Raw genomic sequence first — 27039 nt, forward strand, 5'->3', positions numbered from 1 at the left:
AAATTCCCAGAAAATACATTTTGTATTTAAAATAATTGCTGTAAGTTTGGGGAATATAGGCTATATTTTTTATACATAAACTGATTCAAATGCAAAACAGAACTCAACCTATCTTATGGAGTTGTGATTGACACCTCCTAATAACAAATAAACAATCTAATGGCTTGTCTACATTGTGCAGGAAAGCATGCCAGAGGGGTGTGATTTGCAAAGTGCTCTAACATGCTGCATTCTAACTGCCCCAAGTAGACCCTGTTGGCATACTCTAAAAGGTACTTAGTTTGCATTTACAGACTACGTTAATGTGAACTAGGTACCCTTTAGAGTGCACCAGCAGGGTCTACACAGGAGAGTTAGGGCGCAGCACATTAGAGCGCTTTACAGCACTCCTCTAGTGCACTTCGCCAGCACGTAGGCAAGCCTTTAGTTACTATTCTGATCCACAGGAATGTGTGAAGGAAAATGAGTTACTTACCTATAACAGGAAGTTCTTTCAAATGTGTGGTGCCTATCTGTATTCTACACATGGACGTGAGTCCATGCACGTGACTCACATGCACGTGAGTCTGGAAATTCTAACAAATTGTCTGTTGACCCGCACATACGCAGTAGTTCTCTTCACACTTCAGACCAAGGGCATAAGAGGCTAATGCTTCTCCAGTTCCTCTTCTTAAAGCAAATCCAGCAGGATTTGAAGCAGAGAGACTGGAGAGCAGATAGAATACAGATATAAAGCACATATAACGAACAACTTCTAGTTATACATAAGTATCCTCTATTTCTTCTTCAAGTGCTGGTCCCCATGTGTATTCCACATGTGGGTGATTGACAAGTAGTATTTAGACTGGGGGGGGGGTGCAAGGATGCCAGCAGCAAAGACGCTTGAAGTACTGTAGTTCCCACAGCTGTATCTGCAGTGGAGGACTGAATCAGTACATAATGTTTTGTGAATGTGTGCATGGAATTCCAGGTAGCTGCTCTGCATAGATCCAGTATTGGTACTTCCAACAGGGATGCTGTACCGGCATCTTGTGCTCTTGTGGAGTGTGCCCCTATTCTGACAGGCAGTGGGATATGTACTAATTGGTAGTATGCAATGATGAACCCAGAAATGCATTAAGAGATTCTCTGAAAGGATATAGTTTGTCCGATTGAACTTTCTGCTATGGCAAGAAATAGCCTTGGTGACTTTCTGATAGGCTTGGTCCTCTGCAGCTCAAATGCCAACACACATCTGACATCAAGGAAATGAAGTCTTCTTTCTTCAGCGGAGGCACGACATTTAGGGAATAAAACAGGTAAGTGGATCGTTTGGTTGACATGGAATTCAGAAATAACCTTGGAGAGGAATTTAGGATGGAGGCAAATGGAGATTTTTTCTTGTGAAAAACAGTATATGGTGAGTCTTCCATGAGGGCTCCCATCTCGTTCACCCTTCTGGTAACCTTCATGGACAGGTAGGACATGAAGCATGTTGACAAGCGTTCAAATGGAGGCCTACTGAGTGCTGATAGGATGAGATTGAGGTCTTGAGGTGAAGGTTTGATGACTGGAGGAAAAGTCCTGACTAGACTGGAGTAAAAGTCACTGTCATAGGCTGAGTAAAGATGGCCTGTTTACTGAGGAAAGGGCACAGATTGCTGTAAGATGGTCCTGCAGTGAGCTAACGGAAAGACCTGAATTTTTTTTAAAACAGGAGGTAATTAAAATGACTAGGAACCCTCAGAACTTGGAGAAGGCTGCTTATTCTAGGCCCAGAGAAATGTCTCCATTTAGCTAGGAGGCAGTTTCCAGTTAAGTCTTTCCTACTTTGAGTAAGAACAGCCTGGATGGCTGCCAAGCAAGTTAATTCTAGTTCCAATGACCATCCAAACACCAGACCTTTAAGTGGAATGGGTCTGCATTGGGGTGTCTGATTCTGGCCATGTCATGGCAGTTTTTTCTCCTAGCACCCAACTGGCCCAGACAGTTTTGGTTCCCAGAGCCCCTGAGATCTAACTGAGGTATTCCCCACTGAGCGAATATCCCACTCAGGATAGAACTGTGTATCTCCCACTCCTGGACTGTGGAGAAGTGTCTGCTCAGGTTGCCTGCTAAGGAGTTCTGAGCACCTGGAAGGTATGCAGCTTAGATAGTGATGCAGTTGCTGATGCATCTGTTCCAAAGCCTAACTGCTTCTAAGCATAGGGATAGAATCATAAAATCATAGAATATCAGGGTTGGAAGGGACCTCAGGAGGTCATCTAGTCCAACCCCCTGCTCAAAGCAGGACCAATCCCCAACTAAATCATCCCCGCCACAGCTTTGTCAAGCCTGACCTTAAAAACTTCTAAGGAAGAAGATTCCACCACCTCCCTAGGTAACGCATTCTAGTGTTTCACCACCCTCCTAGTGAAAACGTTTTTCCTAATAGCCAACCTAAACCTCCCCCACTGCAACTTGAGACAATTATTCCTTGTTCTGTCATCTGCTACCACTGAAAACAGTCTAGATCCATCCTCTTTGGAACCCCCTTTCAGGTAGTTGAAAGCAGCTATCAAATGCCCCCTCATTCTTCTCTTCCGCAGACTAAACAGTCCCAGTTCCCTCAGCCTCTCCTCATAAGTCATGTGTTCCAGTCCACTAATCATTTTTGTTGCCCTCCACTGGATGTTTTCCAATTTTTCCACATCCTTCTTGTAGTGTGGGGCCCAAAATTGGACAAAGTACTCCAGATGAGGCCTCACCATGTTGAATAGAGGGGAACGATCACATCTCTTGATCTGCTGGCAATGCCCCTACTAGATAGAGATATTACTCCACCTTCTTTATGTAAGAGACCATGGTGATTATGTCCAATGTTACTTAGACATGGAGAAAATGAATAAGCAAGAGGAAAGCCCTGCATGCCAGGCTGACTGTCCTCATTTCCAGTAGAGTAATGTGCAGTCTGGCCTCTCATGGAGTCCAGATGCCTCATATGATGTGGTTCTTCATGTGAACACCCCAACCCATAAGGGATGCATCTGGTGGCACTGGGAGTGATGAAGGGGATGTCAACTGTCACTCAATTCAGGTTTGACCACCAAATAAAACAGGTGATGACCAAGGTGGGAACAGTCACTCTGGTACTGATAAAAAGAAAAGGAGTACTTGTGGCATCTTTTCTTTTCTTTTTGCGAATACAGACTAACATGGCTGCTACTCTGAAATCTGGTATTGATGTGATCCTTGTCTGGGGAGTAGACCAATCAGAACCAGGCCTAGAGGCAGCATAGATGAAGCCTGGCAAATGGTATAACATAAGTGCATGAGGCCATGAGGCGTAGAAGAGAAAGGCACATCTTGGCTGTAGTCCTTGGTCTGCAAGTAATCTGTGCTATCGGCTTGCTCATCAACTGAAATCTTTATGTGGGAAGGAAAGTTCTTGCTGAAATGGAGCCCAATGTCACTCCAATAAAGTTTATCATCTTTGTGTGTGTTAAAACTTACTTTTCTTTGTTCACAGAGGTACCCAGTGCTGCTGGAAGATGGAGCAGGAACAAAGTCGCCACTCTGACCTACTAGGAGCCAATCAGCATAGAATCATAGAAGATTAGGGTTGGAAGAGACCTCAGCTCATGTAGTCCTACCCCCTGCTCAAAGCGGGACCAACCCCAAATAGATCATCCCAGTCAGAGCTTTGTCTAGCCGGACCTTAAAAAGATATCATCAAGATATGGGAAAACTGTGTAACCCTGATTTAGGCTGCCATGACTGAAGAGACCTTTGTGAATGCTCAGGGTGCTATTAGCTAGTCCAAACGGAAGGATTCTGAACTGGAAATGTTCCTGACCCACTAGAAACCAAAGGAGCTTTCTGTGGGACAGAGAAATATCTACATGAAAATAAGTGCCCTTCATGCTGGCAGCCATGAACTACATGATATTGAAACCAGTGTAACCATCCTGAATTTCAACTCTCGAATTAAGATGTTGAGTTGTCAAACGTCCAGAATGGGTCTACACCCTCTATCTTTTTTAGGGACTAAGAAATAAGAGGAACAGAACTGTCTCCCTTGATACTGAGATGGTACTCATTCTATTGTCCCTCATCACTATGCCAGCGGCCAACGCCTCTGGATGCACCGTCTGCTGTGTCCACTGCAGCTTGAAGGGATGTCTTTGCCACTAACTTGCCCTCCTCAATGAAGAACTGAAATTGGGCTCTGTTATCAGGGGGAAGTTTGTCCTTAAAAATCAGCCACCCTGGAGTAATTGTTAAAATTATACTTGGCTAACAAGGCCTGACAGTTAGCTAAACAGAATTGCAGGCTCATGGAGGAAAAGACCAAGAGGTCCAACTTCTTCAAGCTCTTGTCAACCACAGTGTTCTTGGGACACTGTGATCTTGCTCTATCTAAGACTGCCTATACCACCAGCGTGGGAGAAAACAAATTTAGGCTTCTTTTATGGGCAGATCTGAATGGAGATCTGTCCTTTCAACCATGAGAGTGCCCCCTACTCTCCTGGGAAGCCTGGGAAGAACAGGTCTTGGACTTAGCAGCTGTAGACTCTGATCCTACGTTTGTTCTTGGAGGGGCGCTACTTATCTGATAGGGTCAATTTGTGGGGGGAATCTCTCTGACACAGATCAAAGTGAAGCCTCAGAGCCTTCTCCATAACATATTTCCTTAACTGATGCTCATGAGCTCTGAATGTTTGCGGTGAAAATGAGCAGATGTTGCACGTTGCAACAACATGCATCTCCCCCAAGCAGTGGAGACAGCGTTGGTGATTGTCACTCATGGAGGAGGAGCGAGGGCAGGAGACACAGATCTTGAAACCCAGGATTCTGGGCATAGTCCCAGACCGTACGGAGGGAATCCCAGGTATGGGAAAAGAACTAGCAATACCAACTATACTAGAAAACTAACAATACCAATGTAAAAACTATAAAAACTATTTACAATATCTATTTACAGGCTATCAAAGATAAAAGCTGGAGAAATCTGTGGACACAGGGATTCCAACTCAGCCCATGTCATGGTAAGAAAGAAATGGAGAGGCATCAGTCCACACTGCCTCTTATCTCCTTGGTCTGGAGTACAAGGAGAACTTCATTGCATCTGTTGTGCAACAGGCACTGATTTTTAGAATTTCCAGACTCGGGCTCACAGCATGCATGTGCACCCACATGTGCAATACACATAGGGACCAGCACGTGAAGAACAGAGAGTTAAGAAGCTTATTCTTGATTGGACAATCCAATCAAGGTGTACGGTAGACAAAAACACAAGCAAAAAAACCGTCTGGGATGACTTAGACATGGTATCACTTAAACAACTATGTTTGCAGGGAACTCGGTTATGGAAACCCTGACCGTAGGCAGATCTAACAAAGTGATCTACCAAAACCGAGTAATACACTGTATTCTGTTGCCCTCAGACTGTAAATTAGTATACCTACTTTTAAAAGATATGCATTTTATCAAATAGACTAGAATCAAGCCCTGGGCAAGCAGATAGATAATGCTCTTTGAAATCGCCTCTGCAACACTTATGCCTTGCTCACCTCTCCTCTTTTCACCTACAAACCCAAAGGATTGTGTTTGATTTTTTACACTGTGGTGAACATTCACGGTATTATAAATATAGAAAAATCTATAATTATTACATATGTATTTTTAAAAGTATGTCATTTTAGGTCAGCTGAATTTATGCATTAAAAATGTGCAAAAATAGACAATCATTTTGTAACTTGTATCCTAAGTGGTCAACTGCCTCTTGAAACTATAAAGTCCAAAGGTTTCATTAATCCAGGACCATTAAAGTAATAGTGAAGTTGGTCAGTAATTAAACTGATCACATCTCCCTAAAGACCAAAAATGTAGACAATAGCTAGTAGTTGAACTAACTTCAACATTTTCCAGCTGCTCTAGAGTAAAGCCTTTCGACATTTGAATGCATGCATGCATCTTATTTTCCCAGGATTTCAAAGTCCACATGCAGGCTGCTGCTCAGCTATTATAAATGAGTAATTCAAGTAGGGCATGACTGCTTCTTGTATTAACTTGATAAAGATGTTTCACTCCAAGTGCATCAACAGTTGTGTTAAGTCATCCCTTTCGCAGGCTGATTAGGATTACTTATGCCATGTTTTGTTACCATCGAAAAATAAAGAAGCATTATTAACTTTGACATTTATTTTCATAAGAATTTAACTCCTGGCTAATAAATTAAAAATAATTTCATTCACTGATTGCTGTCTTAATTCAAGTAGTATCGCATTACTTAAAAATCAAGCATTATAATGTATTAACCATCCATTTAAACTATACATTTGTTTTCAGAACGTTCAACAGTATTAAAGTTTGTGTATCATATTGGCATACGAATCAAAAGTTCTATTTTTTCGCTGCCAATAGATGAGTCTTCAGAAGACTGATTTAAATACAGACATGTTAATATAATTGATAAAATATAATTACACCTGGGGGGAGTTCTGCACATGTGCAGAATTTATGTCCCTCACACATTTCTTTGCTTCCCCACAGAAAAATGACTCTCTCACAGGGAAGCAAAGGGAAACCACAAGAGCAGTCATGCGACCCTCCCTAGAAGTATGTTTCAGGTGCCCAGGGCAGCTGTCAGAGAGGTAAATCACTGTGGGGCAATAGGCAGGACTGGGGAAGACCGGGCTGCTGACTCCTACCCTGCGCTGGGCTCAGCTGCTAGTCCTGGCTAGGCTGGGGAGGACTAGACTTCCTCTTCCCCTGCATGGCATCCGGGGCTGGGTCAAACCCACCCTCAGATTTCTCCCCCCGGCTGTAGGAAGCTCTGCAAACTCTTCCCTCATGCCCAGACCCTCCCGCCGAGCCTCACCCCACTCCCCGCACTCAGAACCCCACCTGATGAGCCCCACTCCCCCAGCACCTGGACCACCCTAACGAGCCAACCACACCCAGATCCCCACTCCACCAAGCCCCAACCAGTTGTACCTGAATACCCCCATCGTTGAGCACAACTCCTCCAGCATCTAGACGCCCCCCACTAAACCCCCTACACCCCCCTCTGAGCTCTATCCTCCCACACCCAGACCCCCTCCCACCACCGAGCCCCAAACACCTTAATCTGGACCCCCCTGCAGAGTTCCATTACCATTGCACCCAGAACCCCGCAACAAGCCCCTGTGCATCCAGATCCTCCCCGAACCCAAATCCCCTACTGAGCCGCCCGCATCCAGATTGCCCCACACAGAACCTTCTGAACTCACACCTGGATCCCCCCCACGTTAAGCTCCTTCACACTTCAATCCTTTCTTGCTGAGCCTGCCTGCCTGCCCACGCAGATGGTCAGGGCTCTGAGGTGTTTCTGGGGCAGACCGGGTCCTTCTTGCACTGTGTCAAGGTTGGGTGCTGCCTCACCACTGAGTCCATGTCCTGGGCAGGGGGGAGGGGGCACTGCACTTTGATCTCCCACCTCTATGTAGCCAGTGGCCTCTGCTCCCCAATGCCATGCTGCAGCCTCCACATTTATTTGACAAATGTGCAGAATTTTGCAGAATTTTAAAATATTGTGTGCAGAATTTTAAATATTGTGGCACAGAATGCCCTCAGGAGTAATATAATGCATCTTAAGAATGTAACTTAGCGATTCTATAATCAAACACCTATAAAATAGCTATTAACTATTTTTCAATACATTTTGAACATGAAAATATATTTTAGGAAATGTTTATGAGTTAACCATATCAGTACATATATTTAAAGCATAATTTAACAATATAAAATGTTTTGCAAATAATATAATGGTTATTTTTTCTAACTTTGTATTTATTAATTTTCAGTTCACTGGCCACAGAGTTGGTGCACACACAGTGGAATTCCCTCTTTCTTTCCCCACCCAAAGGCCCATGTGCAAGATACCCTATGGGTTAAGGGAGAGAAAAGAGAATTCACATGCCTCTCTCAACAGGTAAGAGTGACTGCTTATTGGTTCAATGGCAACAGAATCAAACATTAATATAATTACATTAAAAAAATTTTTGGTATACATAATTCACATGCACCTCAATGGGGTAGGATGCCAGGATATAGAAAAATGAATAATTTTAATAAAACATTTTGTGGCTATACTATATCTTTAGAGATACAAATATATTTAGCGAGATAGTAGATCCTCTCAGGCCTTAAGCTGTGGTACTTTGAGGACATATTACAGTAGTGTTTTCCAGACAAATAGGCATCACCTGATTCAGAATATCATTCTGAGAGTAATAAACTGATCTTCAAAACTTTCAATTGTATAATTTGTTATCTTTTAGTGTCCATAATAATTTTAGAAACATATTGAGTTTCCTCCCCTCGGGTTCTTCAAGGAGGCATGGATATTTGCTGTGTTTGCAGTGCTGTTGTGTTAGCATCCATGCTGTTCCTGAGTCTACAAATTTGTAACTGTCATTACTATGTTGTCTATTTCACCAGTGATAGCTATTACTGTGGCACGTACCCTGGCACCTTTCCATCAATTTCATATTGTATAGCCTTACGTTATTTGCTATTCTCATTATACATGCATAAAATTCTTTTTCCAGGTGTCCTGGTGAAAATGACAACCTAAAGGGTTTTAGATCTGCCTGCATGTCCTTGAAAATATAATTCTGAATCTGTTTTGATTCTCTCTTAGTCATTTTCAGTAAGTTAGCAGCCTAATACCTGTTTGAGTACAAACATAGGTTCTGAACCTGCAGCTGTTTCTGCTCAGGCTGATGCCAGTGCCTGCATAGAGTCAGTTGCAGGACTGGGGTTATAGATATAGTAATCTGTAACTCAGCTATTGTTTCAGTAAAACACATTGTCCTCCCTGCTGTGTTGTTTCTATCCTCCTCCTCAAAATAATTTAACTGCAAATCAAATTCAAGTTAAGTAACAATTTTTAAAATGTAGTTATTTCATTAAATTATATAATCATAACAGTGTATTTTTCCAATACATTTAGCTTGCCAGGAAGTAATAAGAATGTTGGAAGTGTTTCAAAAGTGAATTTCAAATAAGACTTGATGACAAAGTTCCTCCTCTGGCTTGGTGGGTCCTGCGCTTATTGGCAGGTTTGCTTGCCTCAGAGGTTCACAGCAGCCTTCAGTTTGGCCACTTTCGTGGCTCAAATCTGCTGTTCACTCAGTTAGCCTCATCACTGGCCAGCATGGGGAAAAGGAAGAACAACAATCCCTGCAGTCTCTGCTGATCCACCTAGTGGATTGGGGAACAGGCCAGAGACCTTCCCCTCTGGTGGAACCCACAGTCCAGGTCGACTCCTGCGGTATCAAATAGGGAGTTGGGGGGATGGAGGGAGTGCAGCTGTCTACAGTGGCTCCTGTAACAGCTGTGCAACAGCTACAACTCCCTGGGCTACTTCCCCACGGCCTCCTCCCAACACCTTCTTTATTCTCACCATAGGACCTTCCTCCTGATGTCTGATAATGCTTGTACTTCTCAGTCTTCCAGTGGTACACCTTCTCACTCTCAGCTTCTTGCTCCCAGTTCCTCATAGGCACACCGCAAACTGAAGTGAGCTCCTTTTTAAACCCAGGTGCCCTGATTAGCCTGCCTGTCTTAATTGATTCTAGCAGCTTCTTGATTGGCTGCAGGTGTTCTAATCAGCCTGTCTGCGTTAATTGTTTCCAGAAAGTTCCTGATTGTTCTGGAACCTTCCCTGTTACCTTACCCAGGTAAAAAGGACCTTCTTAACCTGGGGCTAATATATCTACCATCTATCACTCTCCTGTAGCCATCTGGCCTGAACCTGTCACAACTTAAAATTACTACATTGCACGTAAATTAAATATTCTACTATGTTTATGGTGCCTGTGTTTGAAGTTACATTTTTTAAAAACTGTTTTATGGAGATATTTACAACTAAGAGCACATAATATACATGTAGTATATTCACTGTTGTTCTACATAATAAATCTATCTTAGATACTTCTAAAGCACCCACAATACCTAGCTATTTAATGCATCATTGTTATATATAGGCAGGCATGTTGGTATTTAGTGCAAACTAGTTGTACTTAGATGCTTTGGAGAAAAAGGCAGATGTTACTTATTCAGTATATAAAAGATTAATGGCCAACATTTTCAAAAATGAGTAGTGATTTTGGAAGTCTCAATTTTTGGATGCCCAATTTAAGGGAGCCTGATTTTCAGAGGGTGGGTACTCAGCACTTTATGAAAACAGGCTTCTTTATAGTTTCTGAAGTGAAAACTGAGGTTTCCACAATCACTAATCACTTCTGAAAATCTTGGTCAGCTTTTCTAGATATAGAAAAATATTGTTTTAGCTCAGTTTGTCGCTGGCACTGTCTTTTTGAGTTACAATTAGCTTACTGATTAAATCCCAAGAAGTTTTGGGACTGTCTAATCCTAGCTCTGATCTGTTCCATATCTCACATGGCACTACATTTCTTTAGTCACATGGTAATTTTATAATTTTATCTTGTGACGACAGTTGTAATCTGGTATGGCAATTCCTATGAGCCACAAATCAGTGAGGCACTTTTTCATTGATATTGTTAATGTTCTGAAAACGTTCATTGCTTTGTAGATTTGAGATTATGTCCCAGAACAAGTAGTCTGGGTTTTAATAAAAAAACATGTATAACAACGATTTTCAGTAAGCATGTGTGCAATCAAAACTTTTGAATCTGTGGCCATTTCCTGAAAACATTTGTAGAACAATCTACATTCTCTCTTCATCCACAACAGAGGCTGGGCCGTGGTGAATAATGGAGTACAGAGAAGTAGCATGATGAAAATATTTATAGTTGAAAACAGACCATCTAATTAAAAAGAATACTTCAATTGTATGAGACAGTGGTTTTCAAGTTGGAGTCTGCAGACTATGTCTAAGGAGTCCATCAAAGATTGTTGTTACCAAAGAAAAGTGGTTTTCAACCTTTGGTCCGTGTACCAGTCAGGGTCCACAGACTAAGTCTAAGATTTCCAAGGTGGTCCACACCTCCATATGAAAATTTTTAGGGGTCCACAAATGAAAAAAGGTTGAAAACCATTAGTATAAAATTATAATAGTATGAGTGTTCAGTAGTAATCAGAGTTTCAGAACAATAATTAAAACTCAAAGTACAATCACAACTATTTGTGCACACTTATAACTTTATATGAAATACTTAATAAAGGTTACACTGCATTAAAATACAGTACCCTTAAAGAATAAACAGTTACAATATACTGACATTTAATTTATTATTACACTTTTTGAAGAAAATAGTGTCATTTGAAAAGTGAATAATTAACCTAAAACATAAAAATAAGCAACATGTGAAATACATTTATGTTTTATGTGTATTGCATTTATTTTCAGTGCAATATTTTTCTCATTCAACATTATACGCATCAGCTCTGTCACACACAAAAAGGATAGTTATGGCAATGTAACTAAAGTATTAAAGTTGGAAGAAATTTAAACATTACATGAAAGTGAACAGCCATGGTCCTTTCTACCCATCTCTCGTGAGCATCCAGATGCAAGTTAAAGATCCCAAGGCAATTTTTCAAAATGAGTAGGAGCTATCCCGATATCTTGGCCAACATATACTCTCTTAATTAAAAACAGATTTTAATGTCCAAAGCTGTGTGTCAGCAATTCTGGAGAATATAGTAGCTGTCAGGTTTCCAAAACCTTTCTGCACAATCAGCATCTAGTCACCTTGCTTAATAAAATGCTCTGAGGTGTCTTGAGTGAGAAAGCTGCTTTATACAAATATATTATAGAAAATTGTATTAGCCCATATTGTTACTGAAATAAAATCGTATGTTTGGCCTGCCATGTATAATTTATTACATACAAAAAACCCTAAGAGATGTTATTTAGGTTGCTAAATAAAGCCCTCGCAATTAGGAGATGCCAGATTTAACGATGCCTGTGCAACTTGAATTCTGCCAGTCAGTGAACTGAATGACGCAGGTCCTATAGAAAACAGTAGTGCGTGATCATATAATTAAGGACTGTATCATAATCCTTATACACAAGAGGGCAGAATTAAAGTTCCATATGTAACCTTGTGTCTAGCATTTCCTATTTTTCAAATGTTTAATTTTGAAACTTCCTAAACAACACAACATATTTTTGGTACAAAATATCGTAGGCTTTTCTCTTCTTAAAGGAAAATAAGTTCTATTATGTACAACTAACAGTCCTCCCCAATTATGCATCATCAACAGGGTTTGAACCTTAAACCTTCAACACTGCAGCATAGACCTTTATCACCTCAGCTACAGAACTAACTACATTAGGTGTCAACAGAAAGCTGTTATCCAGAGGAGAGGGGGATGGGTTAGGGACAGTGGTGCAAGTAAAATCCATGTCTTACCGGTACAGAGCGGGCCACCAGTTAAGGGGATCACATGACCTCCCCACATGACCCTCCATGTGACTCCTCATCACCCCGCCCCCAGCCTGGGGCCCCCACACTCTACCCATCCCTCCCCACACCCATCCCATGTTACCTGGGGTGGGGGCGGGGCTCTGTCCTCCTCTTGAGTCCTGCTGCGCTGGAGACAGGGCTGGGGCCTGGTGGCACAGCCGCCGGAGAAGTTGCCGGCATTCTGCTTCTTTCCCTGCTGTCCCTCCCAGTGGGGAAAGGAGCAGAACCCCCAGCCCTCTCCTCCGCTGGGGTTGCTACTGTGTCTTTCCAGTACGTTGTACCGGCTATAAATAGCTTGCTGGTACAGCGTACTGGCCTACTTGCACTGCTGGTTAGGGAGGAACTCAGCATGACACTCTCTCCAAGCCCCCTACTACACATAGGCATATGGCAATTATCCAAAAAATAGCCATATTTTTGGAGTTTAATGTACCCATACTACACATACCCATATATACCATTTGAAAGTTAATTTTATGTGCAATTAGATGAGATATGATGTGGAGCTATCAAATGGTGCTGTAAGCCTGTAGGTGAGGTGAAACTGTGGCATCCAAAATTAGAAAGCGTCATTTTTTTTTGCACAGTTCCATAAATACTGCAACATGACTATAACTACAGTTTTTGCTGTTTCTTTTAACTTCAACACCTTACTGGTATTGGTCAAAGCTACAAATAATGTATTAAAAGATTTTTATTGGTTTTGCATGGGCAAATAATTTTTCTTCAGAAATGAGGTAGCTCTTTAGCATGTGGCAAAAATGGCGAATATCAATATTTTGCAATATACTAACATGAAATGTTTTCATATCACTTTCTTAATTGTTAAAGTATCTCACAAATGATAATAGTTTTCTATATTTTCAATTGAAATTTGATGATCAGAATAGTCTCACACTGAAGGTTGTGTACCAGTAGCAGTAGATTGCATGCCCACAGTTTGTACTGCACAGTAGGTGCAAATTTAAGTGAATTCTTAACATAATGCATCTCCATTTGCAAGCTTTTGTACATACAATGTATCAAATAGTCTCATTGGTAGAAGGTTGTAATTGCCTATGCACGCAGTACTAGCCTTTTAAATATTCTAGAAACTAGCTTTTTAACTCAGTGACACTTATGCACAGGTCATTATTAGTGTTAGAGATGACAATACACAGCTTTGTATGGGCTTCAATCAAAGTGCTCACTGAGCAAAAATAGCCATTTTTATACTAACCTCTAGATCTAATTTATAAGTTAGCACAAGTTTGTATACTTGTACAAAATGAAAAATGGTGATGGTAATGTTAGCAATATACTCTGGAAATTTTACCTCTACAGGGAAGATGCAAAATATGAAAACATGCTGGATATAAGCGTCTTAAAGCTTACATAAAAAAGAAAAGGACTTTCCACAAACGTTGAAAAAATATGTTATTTGTCAAGAAAATTAAAAAAATGCAAAAGTCACCAGTGCTGGACACAATTCTGTGATACTGGAAGTAGAAGCCAGATGAATTGTGTTGACAGTTACTGGATGAATTTTCTTGTTTAGATGATGTGCCTCCAATACTCTATCATAGGGGTTGCCTTGAAAAATACACAACCAAGTCAAATTTGCAAGTCACAGTTGTATTGAACCCAGGAAATAAAACAGACTCTGAACCTGGTCAGAGAGCATCATGTTCACCTGCTTCTATACCCATCAGAGCAATCATGTCCTCCAGTGATTGGTCCTTTTACATTATTTGCTTGAGGAAAAACACACAAGGTAAGAAACTTTATAAAACAGAAACCTCTGAGAGACCAAGTAGCCTAAAGGAGGCAGCACTTCAAAGAGGAGATGGTGACATATTGCACAGAATATCTCCGGAGGACTTGATTGCGAAGGATGCAGTTTATCACTCAACGTGTCTTTCTTTCTACTTGAGCAAAACAAATCTTAAAGCAAAACCATCCAGTTACACAGCAACTATACAGTCACCTTATGACATTGCATTTTATTAGCTTACTGAAGAGACAGACAGTGATCTTATGCACAACAAGAAGGCTCTTCTCCCGTCCAACCTGGAGAAGATATAAAGCCCTTCTTCCCTCAGATGTAGAAACTGAAAGCTATTCCAGTGGCAAAATTACAGGCAAAACAAGAAAACCACTATGGTTCTCCAATTTCATTCCATGCACAGCATGAACAAGACAAGTCTACCATTTTTCAGTACAGTGCAAACAACATGAAGCTGATGCTAATCCAAGTTGCTAAGTAATCTGAAGCATGAATTTAAGTAATCCAAATGTTTTGTGACTGTTCTTCTGGCAAGTGAGCCCGATGAAAAGCTTTCAAATGAACAAGTGGTTTTGTTTAATGGTGCTTCAATCCTTTCATCTGAAATAGCCAAAATGAAAGCCTCAGAATATTATCCCCAAAGCCGGTGATAGCAGTTTGCAGAGGTCAGCTACTTTTGTGCCCCAACTGGAGCAGGAGTTTGTGCTTTGGTTGACAGATAGAGAGCCATATAATTCACCGAGCTATGAGTATCATCCTTCAGAAGACATTCAAACAAGGTGCCTCTCAATTGCAGAGTGCATAGCATTTAAGAGTTCCAAAATTATCTCACCACTGGACATTTGCCTTGTGGCACTGCTACACCATGAGTTTGGGATTCACAAATTTAGTTGACATACTACAGCTACATGGATTCTGCATCAGTTATGATGAGCTGAGGTGGTTCATCACTAATGCTGCAAACACTGATGTAGAAAGACTCCAGGGCGGTGTGGTCATGCCGAACAGAACTGTACCACTTCATGCTGGTGGAAATCTCATCTATTACCAGAGAAAACTCTCCAGTCTCTACTTTGTATTTCTAATCTCCATTTTGAATAAGCAAAAATCACTCCACTCTGAGATGAACGCTGTGGACCCAGAGCACATGGATCCAACCTTAAAAGTTTCATATTTATTTATTATTTTCCCTTATTGCCAAACACTTCCTGAATAATACAAGCAAGGTAAGAGAAATGTCTATTTCCAACAAATGGCACAAAGAAAAGGCATTTCTCTTGCCACCGGGCTTTCCCCAACCAAAATTTCAATGTGCTGCTGCAAATAATAATAGTGTTAGTGCAGCTAAAAAAAAAAGGCACAAGATGGTTTTTTTGCAATGGAAAGTGATAGGTAACCTACAGGAGTCATTACTAGCTCCCCCTATAATAATTGCACTGATCCAGTATATTCATTTTTTTCTTTATTCTTGTTAAAAAGTAGCAGTTTTTCCATTTTATTTGACACAATTCAGGAGCTTATTTAGCAAAAATTATACAAGAGTTTCTAAGTCACACAAAACACTAAAAGCTGCATTCCAGGCTGTCCTATCCAGGGGAAAGACAGGCCACTGCAGAAACAGAGAGAAGAAAAAAAAAAAAAAGCTATGCTTCAGGAAACTGCAGTGTTATTTGATGGGAAAGGAGAGATCATTGAAATGAACTGCCTACCTGCTGTACAATACAACTCCCTATCCAGAATTAGATCATCTTCCTTACCAACTGTTGGGGTTATGCAGGTCTCTAGACATAATACTGATCTAGTTGTTACAGTACAACAGCACACCCCACCCTGATTTTATTCCCAGGAGATGGAGTCGCAATCATGGTGAGTAGAGTAACAAACTGTACTCAAGAAAGGGATTACTTCCCCCTTGGTACAAGTAGCAATTGCACACACAGCTTAATAAATAAATTAAACAGAGGATTCTTAAATCTTACAAATAAACATTATTTTAAACATAAATCTACCATTGTTGCTAGCAAAGATATTTATTATTAAACTTTTTTTCTTTGGCATCCCCATCTGCTGTTCCACCTGATCCAGCAATAAAATTTAAATAGTCAATTCGTTACATCACAAGTACCATGAATACAGACCATTACATCACAAATAGAGACCAGCAACTTAATTATGGGAGCTGGCAGGTAGAGAAAGAGCGTAGTAACAAAGAAAATAACCTCTTTTCCACATACAATAGTACTAAAACAGAACCTTTATTCTCCAAGGTACAGCAAGGCACTGTGAGGGACTGGGACATGGGCAGCTTTGCCTAGTGGTCACAGCAGGAGTCAGGATACAGAGCTGAGGGTCAGAACCAGAGACAGAAGCCAGATGCCAGAGCGAGGAATTGGACCTGAAGGTCAGGACCAGTGTCAAGACGCCAAATGCTAGAGTCAAGGGTGAAGCTTGAGTCAGAGCCAGGAATTGGAGCTGAAGGTCAGAATCTGGTTACTCAGAGTCAAGGAAGGCAAGAGACAGTCTTCTACTCATCTCCCTTCCTAATCTGCACCAAGTTGTAAGCTCCAGGGAGGTCCAACTTTGTGAAGGCCTTGGTGGAGCAAAATTATTTTAAAAGCTCATTGATGAGGGGGAAAGGGTACCAGTTCTGGAGGGTGATCTTGTTTAGTGCTCTGTAGTCCACACAGGGCCACTGAGATCCATCCTCCTCCTTTACAATGAAAATCAGTGCCCCAGCTGGAGATGTGAATGGATTGATGGATGAAACCCTTTTGAAAGTTCTCTTGAAGGTAGCTCCAGAGTACCTCTAGCACAGGCTCAGTGAGACAATAGATGCGACTGAAAAGGATCTCTACTCCTAGCTGAAGGTTAATGGGGCAGTCATAACTGTGAGGGGGCAGGAAGGTGTCCGTATTCTTCTTAACAAACATGTTGACAAATACTTGGTATTCAACAGGTATCGCTGAAGTTGTTGGAAGCAGCACAGAGGATCCTGAAATTCCCTGTGAACTAATAGCCTCAAACTCAGGTTCTCAGAGAAGGCAGACCAAGTTGCAGAGGGCTTCTGTATCACATCTGAGTTTTGGGAGACAAGATTACCGACAGTGCAGGGAGTTGAAATGTACTGTGCCTGTGGGCCAACGGATATGAGGGTCTTGGGCAGTGAGCCAGAGCATGCCAAGGATAACTGGAGAGTGCAGGGCCTTGGATGAGTCTGAATTGGAAGGTTTCTCGACGACCCTGGAGGGTGGTGACCCAAAGGAACAGTCTGTTGGGTAACCAGACATGTTGAGAGAAGCGACTCGTCATCAGACTCCACCAAGTGCAAAGAGCTTTTACAGTGAATGGGCTTGTGCAATGTCCAAGTCCATGAAATTACTGGAGGTATTTGAATACACCAGTGCTTCCAGTGGACTTCAGTCATGGTGGAGTGTTGGAAGTTGGAAGGGGAATCAGAGATGTGTCAGGTTCTGGTTAGCCATTGCCACAGTACCAGCAGACATATATTGACGTTGTGTACTGGAGGGACAGGAAAAATACCAGCCCAACCCATACCCCTCTGTTGGGACTGGGACTTGGCGTTTCCCAGCTCGGACTCAAGTCCGACCTTTGCAGGACAGCCTGATTTGATGTATCCAGACTCTGCACAGTATAGGCATAAGCCCACCATTTGGTTTCCATTTTTCTCAGCATCTGAAAGGCAGGGCTGGGCTTGGTCAATTTGCATGGGCTCAACCTGGAGGGACAAAGCTGGTGACTGGAGAGCTGAGGCCAGAGAAACCAGTGGGGCACAGGAGGCTAAGCTTTGCTCTTCACAGTGCTCTGTCAGACAGCTATCGATCCTTATTCATAGGTTCAATTAAATTGTCCAAGTCGGGTGGGGACTCCACCCACGCCAGCTCATCCTTGATTTTTTTTTGCTGAGGGTAGGCTGGAAGTGGTAATGCTGTCAGCCACATTCCACTTGGTATCTGTTACCAGGCTCTGAAATTCCATGGCCATTTGGCAATCAATTGGCACCTCCATCACAATGCTTCGAGTTCAGCCTGTGCTGCGCATGTGTGGTTTGGATCATCAAAAATTGGCACCATGGCTTGCATATGGTTTTCAAACTAACCCAGAACAGGTTAGATTTCTCCAGGAGTGGGAAAGTCCAGATCAAAGCCTCCTCTGTTACCAAGTTGGTAAGTCCTACCCAGGCTTGATTGGTGGGAAATGCTCACAGTGCCAACAGAAGCTGACGCTGACGCAGGAATCCGTGGAATTTGCTGCAATCACCACTGTATTCACCTGGCAGTGGAATCTTTGGTTTGCAGGAAGCTGAAGCTGCAGCTTGCACCTGAAGGGCCACATTCTGCACCTGCGGAGTATACAGATTGTGTACACACCCCACTACCTCCAACAGGGTGGCGTTTGTCCTAGTGGGATCCATGTCGGCGGGGAAGGAGGCCCTTTTTCCCCTCGATGGTTCCTTTTAGGCTGCTCAAACTGTTATGGAGCAGAATGTGGGCAATCTTGCCTAATGGTGGGAACAGAAGCCAGGTGCTGAGAAAAAGGAGCTGAGGGTCAGAGCCAGTGTCAGAAGGCAGATGCCACAGCCGAAGGTCAAGCCATAGTCAGAGCCAGGAATTGGAGCCAAAGGTCAGATCCAGGTTACCTGGGGTCAGGGAAGGTTGGAGCAGGGCCAGAATTAAGTGCTGTTGCTGGGAAATATTTTTGAGCAGATAGCACCCTGCCACTGGCCTTAAGAACAAGTCTGTGGATCCTGTCAGCCAATCAGGCTGGTATGCCAATCAGGAGGTTCAATTCAGGCCCACCTGTGCTCAACAGACTGCCTGCGGTTAAGCTAGCAGAGAAGCAGGTTAGCTGCAGGCCTTGACTAAAGAACATAAGCACCTGGTGAATCAGGGTCACATACAATTACTAAAAAGTTATTAAAAACTGTTCTGTGTTTAAAGATTTTGTAATCAAGTTTACTCACATTATGCAAGTCACTTTTTTATGAGGAAGGAACAATTAACACACAAAGTCTCCACTTTCAAAAACTATACACATGAGATATAGTACAATTACTCATCATGGATAATGTGTCTGTAGACAGCACTTTTCATTTACTAACAAATCTCAAATGCTTAAAATATACAGAATTGACAGCACACTCATTACCAGTAAAACATTCATTTTGGCAAGGTTTGTAACTTGGGAACTTTTCTAATTTTAGCCTCACACTCCAAGTATTTTAACTGTTGTTGTCAACCCAATTTTGAAAACTACAGGCAATAGTTAATGGAACTCATCTTAGAATGTATAACTGCCTGAAACCTAATTTACCTTATCCTAACAAAAATACAATATAAACATTGTACTCTCAGGAACATATATTACCTGGTACCAGGATTTTTTTTAAAGGCAAAATAATGAGAATAAATTATATTTTAAAAGTAATTAAGAGGATAAAAATGCTTTGTGCTGCAACTGCAGAGTTCGCAAAAGACTGAGTCCTGGCAACTATCATAATCCTTTTGAAATTGTTGATATTAAGATTAAAGATCACTTTGTTCCTGTACTCCCACAACTAGTTGGTATGGTAAAGAGATCAGATCCATAGTTTTATATGTAACATCTTTAACATTTGCACTCCTTTCTGTGCATGTGATTAAATGTAACATTTTGAAATCCCAAAGTTCTGAGAAAAACATAAATCCTTGTCCACAGCTGCTGTTTGACTCTGGAAACATATGCATTTTCTTTTCAAGCATCTACCATCTAAAAATCCCAAAGGACCTGAACTGGAGAACACCTGCATCTCTTCATTTAGTTCCAATAACAGAGTCTAAACTTCAAAATTACAAAAATAGACGCTATGTTCAGCTGTAGTTACATTTTGCCCCTAATTCCTGTGAACAAAAATGCTAAGAGCATGAAATCATTCGGGCAAGCTCTGTCATCGAGAGGATAAGGTTTTTTGCACCAAAAGCCCAGTGGGAACATGACAGAAAACTGGCAACAATTATAGATAAAGTACATAGCAAAAGTCCTCAGGGATAGGAGAGGAAATGTAATAAGATAGATGGGTATAATTTTTACGCATTTGTGCCCAAACCACAAATGTGAATTGTCTTTATTCACTACAATATATAAGCAGTCTTACTTACTTGTCATGTCAAAAATATTTTAAAAGGTACTTCAAGCAGTTCATTGAGATTTTACTTTTTTTTAAAGACATACATCTAAATTTAAATTGAAAAATTTATAAAACATTGTTCTAACTTTAAAAAACTAACTTCAGCTAGAATTTACAATATTCCAGACCAGAGTGGTAAAATGGAAAAATAATTGCCATTGATAACTTCATTTTAACCCTTGGGCTTAAAAAAAAAAAAAAAAAAAAGCAAAATTGGATTTTAAGCCCACCCTTTCCTTTCCATTTGACCCTACTGAACAAAATTAACCTTTGCATAGTAGGAAAAATATCAAATAACATTGTTACTAGTGTTATAATTTATGACACTTTTGAAAATTTCAGTGCACTCTTTTTCATAGGATTTTTTTGGAAGCTGAGAAATATCCACACACTCAAATTACTCTGAAATTGAGTATTTATATTTTCAGAGATTTGTGAAATTATGCATATATTTCAAATACTTTTAAATAGCAGTATCTGAAAATGCTTGAAAGGAAAGTCACTTTAAGGAAAGGAAGGGAAAGAAAGGAAAGTCACTTTAAGTTAATGAGGCACTACCAATTCCTAATTAACATTTAAAATAGTTTGAAAATATTTATTCTCCACTGTTAGTAATTCCCTCATAAAACTAGAAAAATCTTTTATCATCAATTTGGTCCTTGTTTACTAGATGCACTAATTTATATCAAATGAACCCAAAAGTAACACGATTGCTTTTGTTTACTTCCTTGCTTTACTAAGGTAGTATTCAATATTTAAGTTCAGTTCAAAGAAGATCATTTACTAATTATATTTATTTTATTGCCTTCTGATTTAAGTAATAAAAAGCATCTGTACAAAGGCTCTGAGTGCCTTGCCAATTATTTAAGAGTACAAAATAAAACAGTTTACCCCATCTTTTCAGTAGAAGCTCAAAATTCAACACAAAGGACTGGTCTACACTAATGTTATAAATTGATCTAAGTTACACTACTTCAGTCATAAGGAGACGCTCTATTGTCAATATAGCTTCCACCTCTTGTGGAGGTGGAGTACAGACATTGACGGGAGAGTACCCTCCCATCGACTTATCGTGTCTTCACCAGACACACTAAATCGACACCGCTGCATCCATCACAGTAGTGCCAATACTCCCATTCATCTTCAAAGTCCCCCATCCATCTTCAAACGCCAAGTGAAACTAATGGGCACCACACCTTGCTTTGAAAGTCAATATACCCAGGCTATTTCAGATAGGGGTAGAAGGGCATTATCAAATCTTATGTCCCTTAAAGAAAATCCTGCCAGTCATCCCCTCTCTATTATATCACATTATTATATGCTGTGATCTAGACAAAGGTGAGGGAGCACTAATGCTACAAAGATATTCATGGGACCAAAGACTATTAAAAAAAACCACTCACCAATCTATTGAAACAGATGAATGATTACAGAATTAAGAGTGTTAACATACAAAGTTACATTTAAGGGTCAGAACTGTTGTTAGTAAAATCACAATTAACTGTTATTTTTATATTAGAAAATACTTTGCTATCTGCACAAGGCAAACTGATACTGCTGTATCACACTTTTTTATAAACACACAAATGTAAAAAAAAAAAACCACTATCAAAAGAATCAGCCCTTGTTAAGAAATTGTTAATACAAATGGGCTATTATGTATAATTTTTCCTTTTTCCTGTTAATGCTTTTGTAAAAGTCATTTTACCGAGATTCAGGTTTCTCTACCAGGTTACAATCACTGTAATTTAATATTAATTCTGTATTATCTTACTCCTCACACCATCACCTCATTAAGTTGAAAATAGATACAAAAATGTGAATGTAGGGTTTATTATTAATTAATTATTATCATTCACTTTTTGATAACATTTTTGGCATGTATTCCAAATTAATATTACCTCTTTTTTTTAAACTGTGCAGAGTCTCCTCCTAGCAATTTATACCCCGTTTAAAGACAGTGTACCCACTCCACTAGTTGTGTATACCAGAAGTTGATTCCCAATCTAAATAGAGAATTACAGTATAACCCAGTCATCTCTCCTTACAGAAAACAATCCTTTCTGTACTATGACAAAACCTCCTGTCTACACCATAGGTGCAAAATTAAGTTAGTCATTCTTCCTTCACTCATACTTGCAACAGAAGGAACTGTAAGAACTTCATCTGCAAGGTATTTTCAATTTTCTTCCAAGATCTGGAAAATTGTCCTTTATTCTAATTAATCTCCCATGTTACTAGTTCCAATATAGGCCACTGAGAAATATATCTGTAATTAATCTATCTTTGGCCTTTCTGGTCATATTTCTTGCCTTGATTCCCAGAAGGGTAGCACAGCATCCTTTTTTTCCTTTTTCTGGATCATATATTGTCTGGTCCATGTTCTTCACTATCAAATTACCAGTAGAGAACAATTGTTTCTATTTCTCCTCTCATAGGAACTTTTCCATTCTTCTTCTAAATTGGTTGCATCATAATCTTTCAATACCCTCTTCATTTTCCATATCCATCCCAATGTAGTTTAAACCTATTATAGCTCTCAAACTATCCAATTTAGCTTTAATGGTTTCTGTTCATGGTTTCAGATGATGCTCACAATACCCTTTGTACACTCATAAATGGAAAACAAATACTTTGTGCGTATGTAGCTGTCATGGCCTTCATTCAAAAAAAGGAAAGGAAAGGATAGAAAATTGTCCATTTTCAGCATTGCACATTCTTTAGCAGCCATTCAATTTTATAGATTCATGGATTCCAAGGCCAGTATGGACTATTGTGATCATCTATTCTGACCTCCCGTATAACGCAAGCCACAGAACTTCTCCAAAATATTTCCTAGAGCATATCTTTTAGAAAAACACTCAATCCTGATTTTAAAATTGCCAGTGATGGACTATCCATCACAACGCTTGGTAAAAAGTTCCAATGGTTAATTACCCTCATAGTTAAAATGTTATCTTATTGCCATCTGAATTAGTCTAGCTTCAACTTCGAGCTATTGGATTGTGTTATCCCTTTCTCTGCTAGATTGAATAGCCTATTATCAAACATTTGTTCCTCATGTAAGTACTTATAAACTGTGATCAAGTCACCCCTTAATCTTCTCTTTGTTAAACTAAACAGATTGAACTCCTTGAGTCTATTGCTGCAAAGCATGTTTTCTAATCCTTCAGTGATTCTTGTGGCTCTTCTCTGAAACTCTCCCATTTGCTAAGAAAAACTAGCTACTTGATTTATGGCATTTTAAACTCACACATCTGTTAATTATTCACCTACATGATACTCACTGTAACTCCTTATTAGGACTTATTTTGTTGCTGCCTCACTTTAACTGGCCTCTCAGTGTCCATGTACATAAATCTGGCCCTATATTTGTTTTTTGTTTTTAATTCTCTCAAACATGCTCTTCCAAAAATCAATTAAATTTGTTTTTAAAATCTCAAATATTAAATGGTACTACTTTTAAGGTAACCTAAAATATATTTAAACACTCTAAATAATAATAATTATAATTTATATAGTGATGGTAGGTATATACAGTCCTTTAAAATGAGTCATATGATCTAGTCAAACACAAGATCCTTGAACTGAGACACTTATGAAGAAACGACAGAAAAGGTACAAAACGATACAAATGTTATGAACAAGTGCCATGAACAGTTAGTGGTGTGCAGTGATTGAAGTTAGAAAACTGCTGAGAAATAGGTAGACGTTCAGAAGCTTTTCCAAGGAAGGAAAAGGGGATGTTTGAAAGTTAATGGCTCCAAGCACTTGTTCATTGCACTACTTGAACTACCTAACATAATCATCATAAAAATCCTGCTATAAATATTTGAAACCTGACTGGGCAGAGCTTTAATACAAAGACAATTTAGTGAAGACAAAACAGAAAACAAAACAAAAAAAAACAGACTACATACAGCACACATAGGACAAGATATTCAAAGGGATCCTAGTATAGCTTCCATGTGTACTTTGTGCTCTCAGAAGTTTATTTTTGTTTTGCAGTGCTTTGTGCAAAGTTAATTTTATGGTTTCCCTGGTACAATCAGTATATTTGTCAGCTTCCTATATTCTTTAAAACAGTGTCAAGGGTTACAACATCATTTTAAAAATAGGAAAATATGATGACTACATCAGCACATATTAGCAGGGGGATGTAAGACCAAATACGGTACCTGAAACGTCTTTTATATAATTGTTTTTAACTAACTGGATTTCAAATTTCCAAAGTCCATTTACACAGACCACCAGTGGCCAATCTTTTGTTTAAATACCACAGAATTCATGAGAATGCTACATGAATGCTCATACCTACACAGGCATTACCAAATCTTCCAAACCAGCAACTTCCTTCAACTCCTATACAAGCTATTCAGAAACTCTAAACTTGCTTACCATTTAAATCCACAGCACTGTAGCAAGATAGATGAGGCTAAATGTATGGTTTCCAAACTGTTTCCAAAATTGTCACTTTTTACTATGTGGATTAACAAATTTTTAATGGCAATTATTTATGCTACAGATTTACATCAGCCATTTTGAATCCAGTGTCAACTCAGGAACTAACTTGTTGCTTTTGTATATGAAACCCTAGTTAGATAAGAAACTGGAATAAAATTAACATCTACAACATGGATTTTGTCAAACTAAAAAAAAAAAGTAGGCAGAAGACAGTATATAATTTTTTCAAAAAGCAAACAAAGTCAATTAGGAATGCACTATCTAAGAGAATATATATTACAATGGTGTGTTTTGTTTGTTTGTGAACTAGAGTGAAGTTATAATATGTGCAGTATGTGAAACTCTGGGCATTTGGCACATTTTATATCAAATCCCCCTTTCGAAAACTACATTGGATATGAAAATGTAATGTGATACCAGCTTAACAAGAGTTTTGCACTTACCAGAATTATGGCAGTAGTCCATATACTGTGGACTCTGGATTGTAAAGGCTACCATATCTGGAGCTAAGAGAGATTCTGGCTTTCTACTTTCATTGAGCCATTTGCTGCTGTGTAGGTCTCTGGTGTCAGAAGGGCCTTGAATTAAAGGAATCAGCTTCTCTTTTCCACCATCACCTAAATAAAGATTAAACTCTTTACACCTTTTCTTACAAGATAATTCAACACTAACTTTCACTAGCCTCAGCAGGACAGCTATTAAATACATAAGTATAGAACAAAGTGACAAAATACAAAGAATGAACAGCATTTATAAACTTGTTAGTAGTAAAGAACTTCCTTGTAAAGTTATTTTGCAAATGTTTTTATATGCAGAAGAATTTAAATTAAAATTTAATTTAAAATAATGTTCCCAGATAAACCAATCAAGTCTCATTAAATAATTTGTAAATTACTATCTCCTGACTAATAAAACACTCACTTATCTCAACAATCACCTGGGAATTCCTAAATCACATTTAATTATAATTACTATGTTGAAAAAGCTCTAAACACTGACTACATATGGTATTTGTATGGGTTGAAAATTTTTACTGTATATACATCTCTTCACTAGAAGCAGTAAAGATTCATTACATCACAAAACCTCTGAAAAACTCCACAACTGAAAATTTTACTTGTGTCTTTTTTGAAAACGATGGGACAGATTTTAAAAAAATCATAATATACATTCATAATTAGTGAGGCAAAACACAAAACACAAATGTACTGTATCATTTGAAAATCCAGGTTTTCATATCAATTTTCTTCAATGTTGTTAGACTCTGTTTTTTTATTTCAAAATCCAACAGGTTTTAATTTTATCTATTTGTCATCAAAATTGAATTTACTATAGTCATGGTGTATCATCTTGGCACAATTAAAAAAAAGAGAATACAAAAAAACCCTCTCTGATTCATAGGAACAATGAGTAAATTCTTGTTTCAGTAACTCTCCTTGTAAAAAGCAAGGCCAATTCTCCTATACAGGCAATAAAGTTTTACATGGTCCAGCTGCACATACCTGGGGCTTTGGCACAAATTTTTATTGATCCCACGGTCCCAGAGGCACATTTGACCAATGATGTGCTGCAGTACTTCAATTCAACATTCTGGACTGAGCCCTCAAGAGTTGGCATGGGATTCTTAGATTTCACACCTAATAAAAGAAAACTGCAAATGTACTAGCCTGTTGAATTTAAATATTTTTATATTCCTTCACCAAGGTATTTAAACTTAATTATACTTTAATTATCCCCGTTAGATGTTCTTATAGCATTTTTGTTGCTATTCATAGCTGACTTTGTGAAGTGAGAGAATATTGTTATATACTTTTATACATATACATATAATAATGCACAAAATATTTATTTGTTCTTATTTTTATACACATATGGCAACTTACAACTTTTAGAATAAATATGTATATACACAAATCCATACAATTTTGTTTAATTTTATAACTGAGCCATGACACTTCAACTGCTCTCTATCAACATTTTTGTTATAATCCTTTAATTTGAAGATCTCAAATGACTAAATTTTCAGATGACACTTAGAAAACAGGGTTTCATTCAGTAGCAACATCAAAACATTAAATACGTGCAGCTGAGTAGCACAGCAGGTTAGTGCACTTGCCATTTCACTACGGAAACCAGAGTTCAAACCTTGCCTTAGGTCACACGTCAAATACGTATGGTGGTCTCTTCTTAGCCCCCATTTGTGCACACAGAAAGCTAAAACACAG

At 39.4% G+C, this 27039-nt stretch overlaps 1 protein-coding gene across 1 annotated transcript in view; it reads right to left on the reverse strand.

Moving 5' to 3' along the window:
- Positions 1-27039, reverse strand: part of VPS13B (vacuolar protein sorting 13 homolog B) — a 928263-nt gene that overhangs the window by 565963 nt on the left and 335261 nt on the right. Inside the window, exons 18-19 of the mRNA XM_084621078.1 lie at positions 26317-26451; positions 25258-25431 (exon numbers count right to left, since the gene is read on the reverse strand). Coding sequence (XP_084477204.1) covers positions 25258-25431; positions 26317-26451 — 309 coding nt within the window. The remainder of the gene's footprint in view (positions 1-25257; positions 25432-26316; positions 26452-27039) is intronic.

This window comes from Lepidochelys olivacea (genome assembly GCF_965140295.1).
Source record: "Lepidochelys olivacea isolate rLepOli2 genome assembly, chromosome: 2".
Taxonomy (NCBI): domain Eukaryota; kingdom Metazoa; phylum Chordata; order Testudines; family Cheloniidae; genus Lepidochelys; species Lepidochelys olivacea.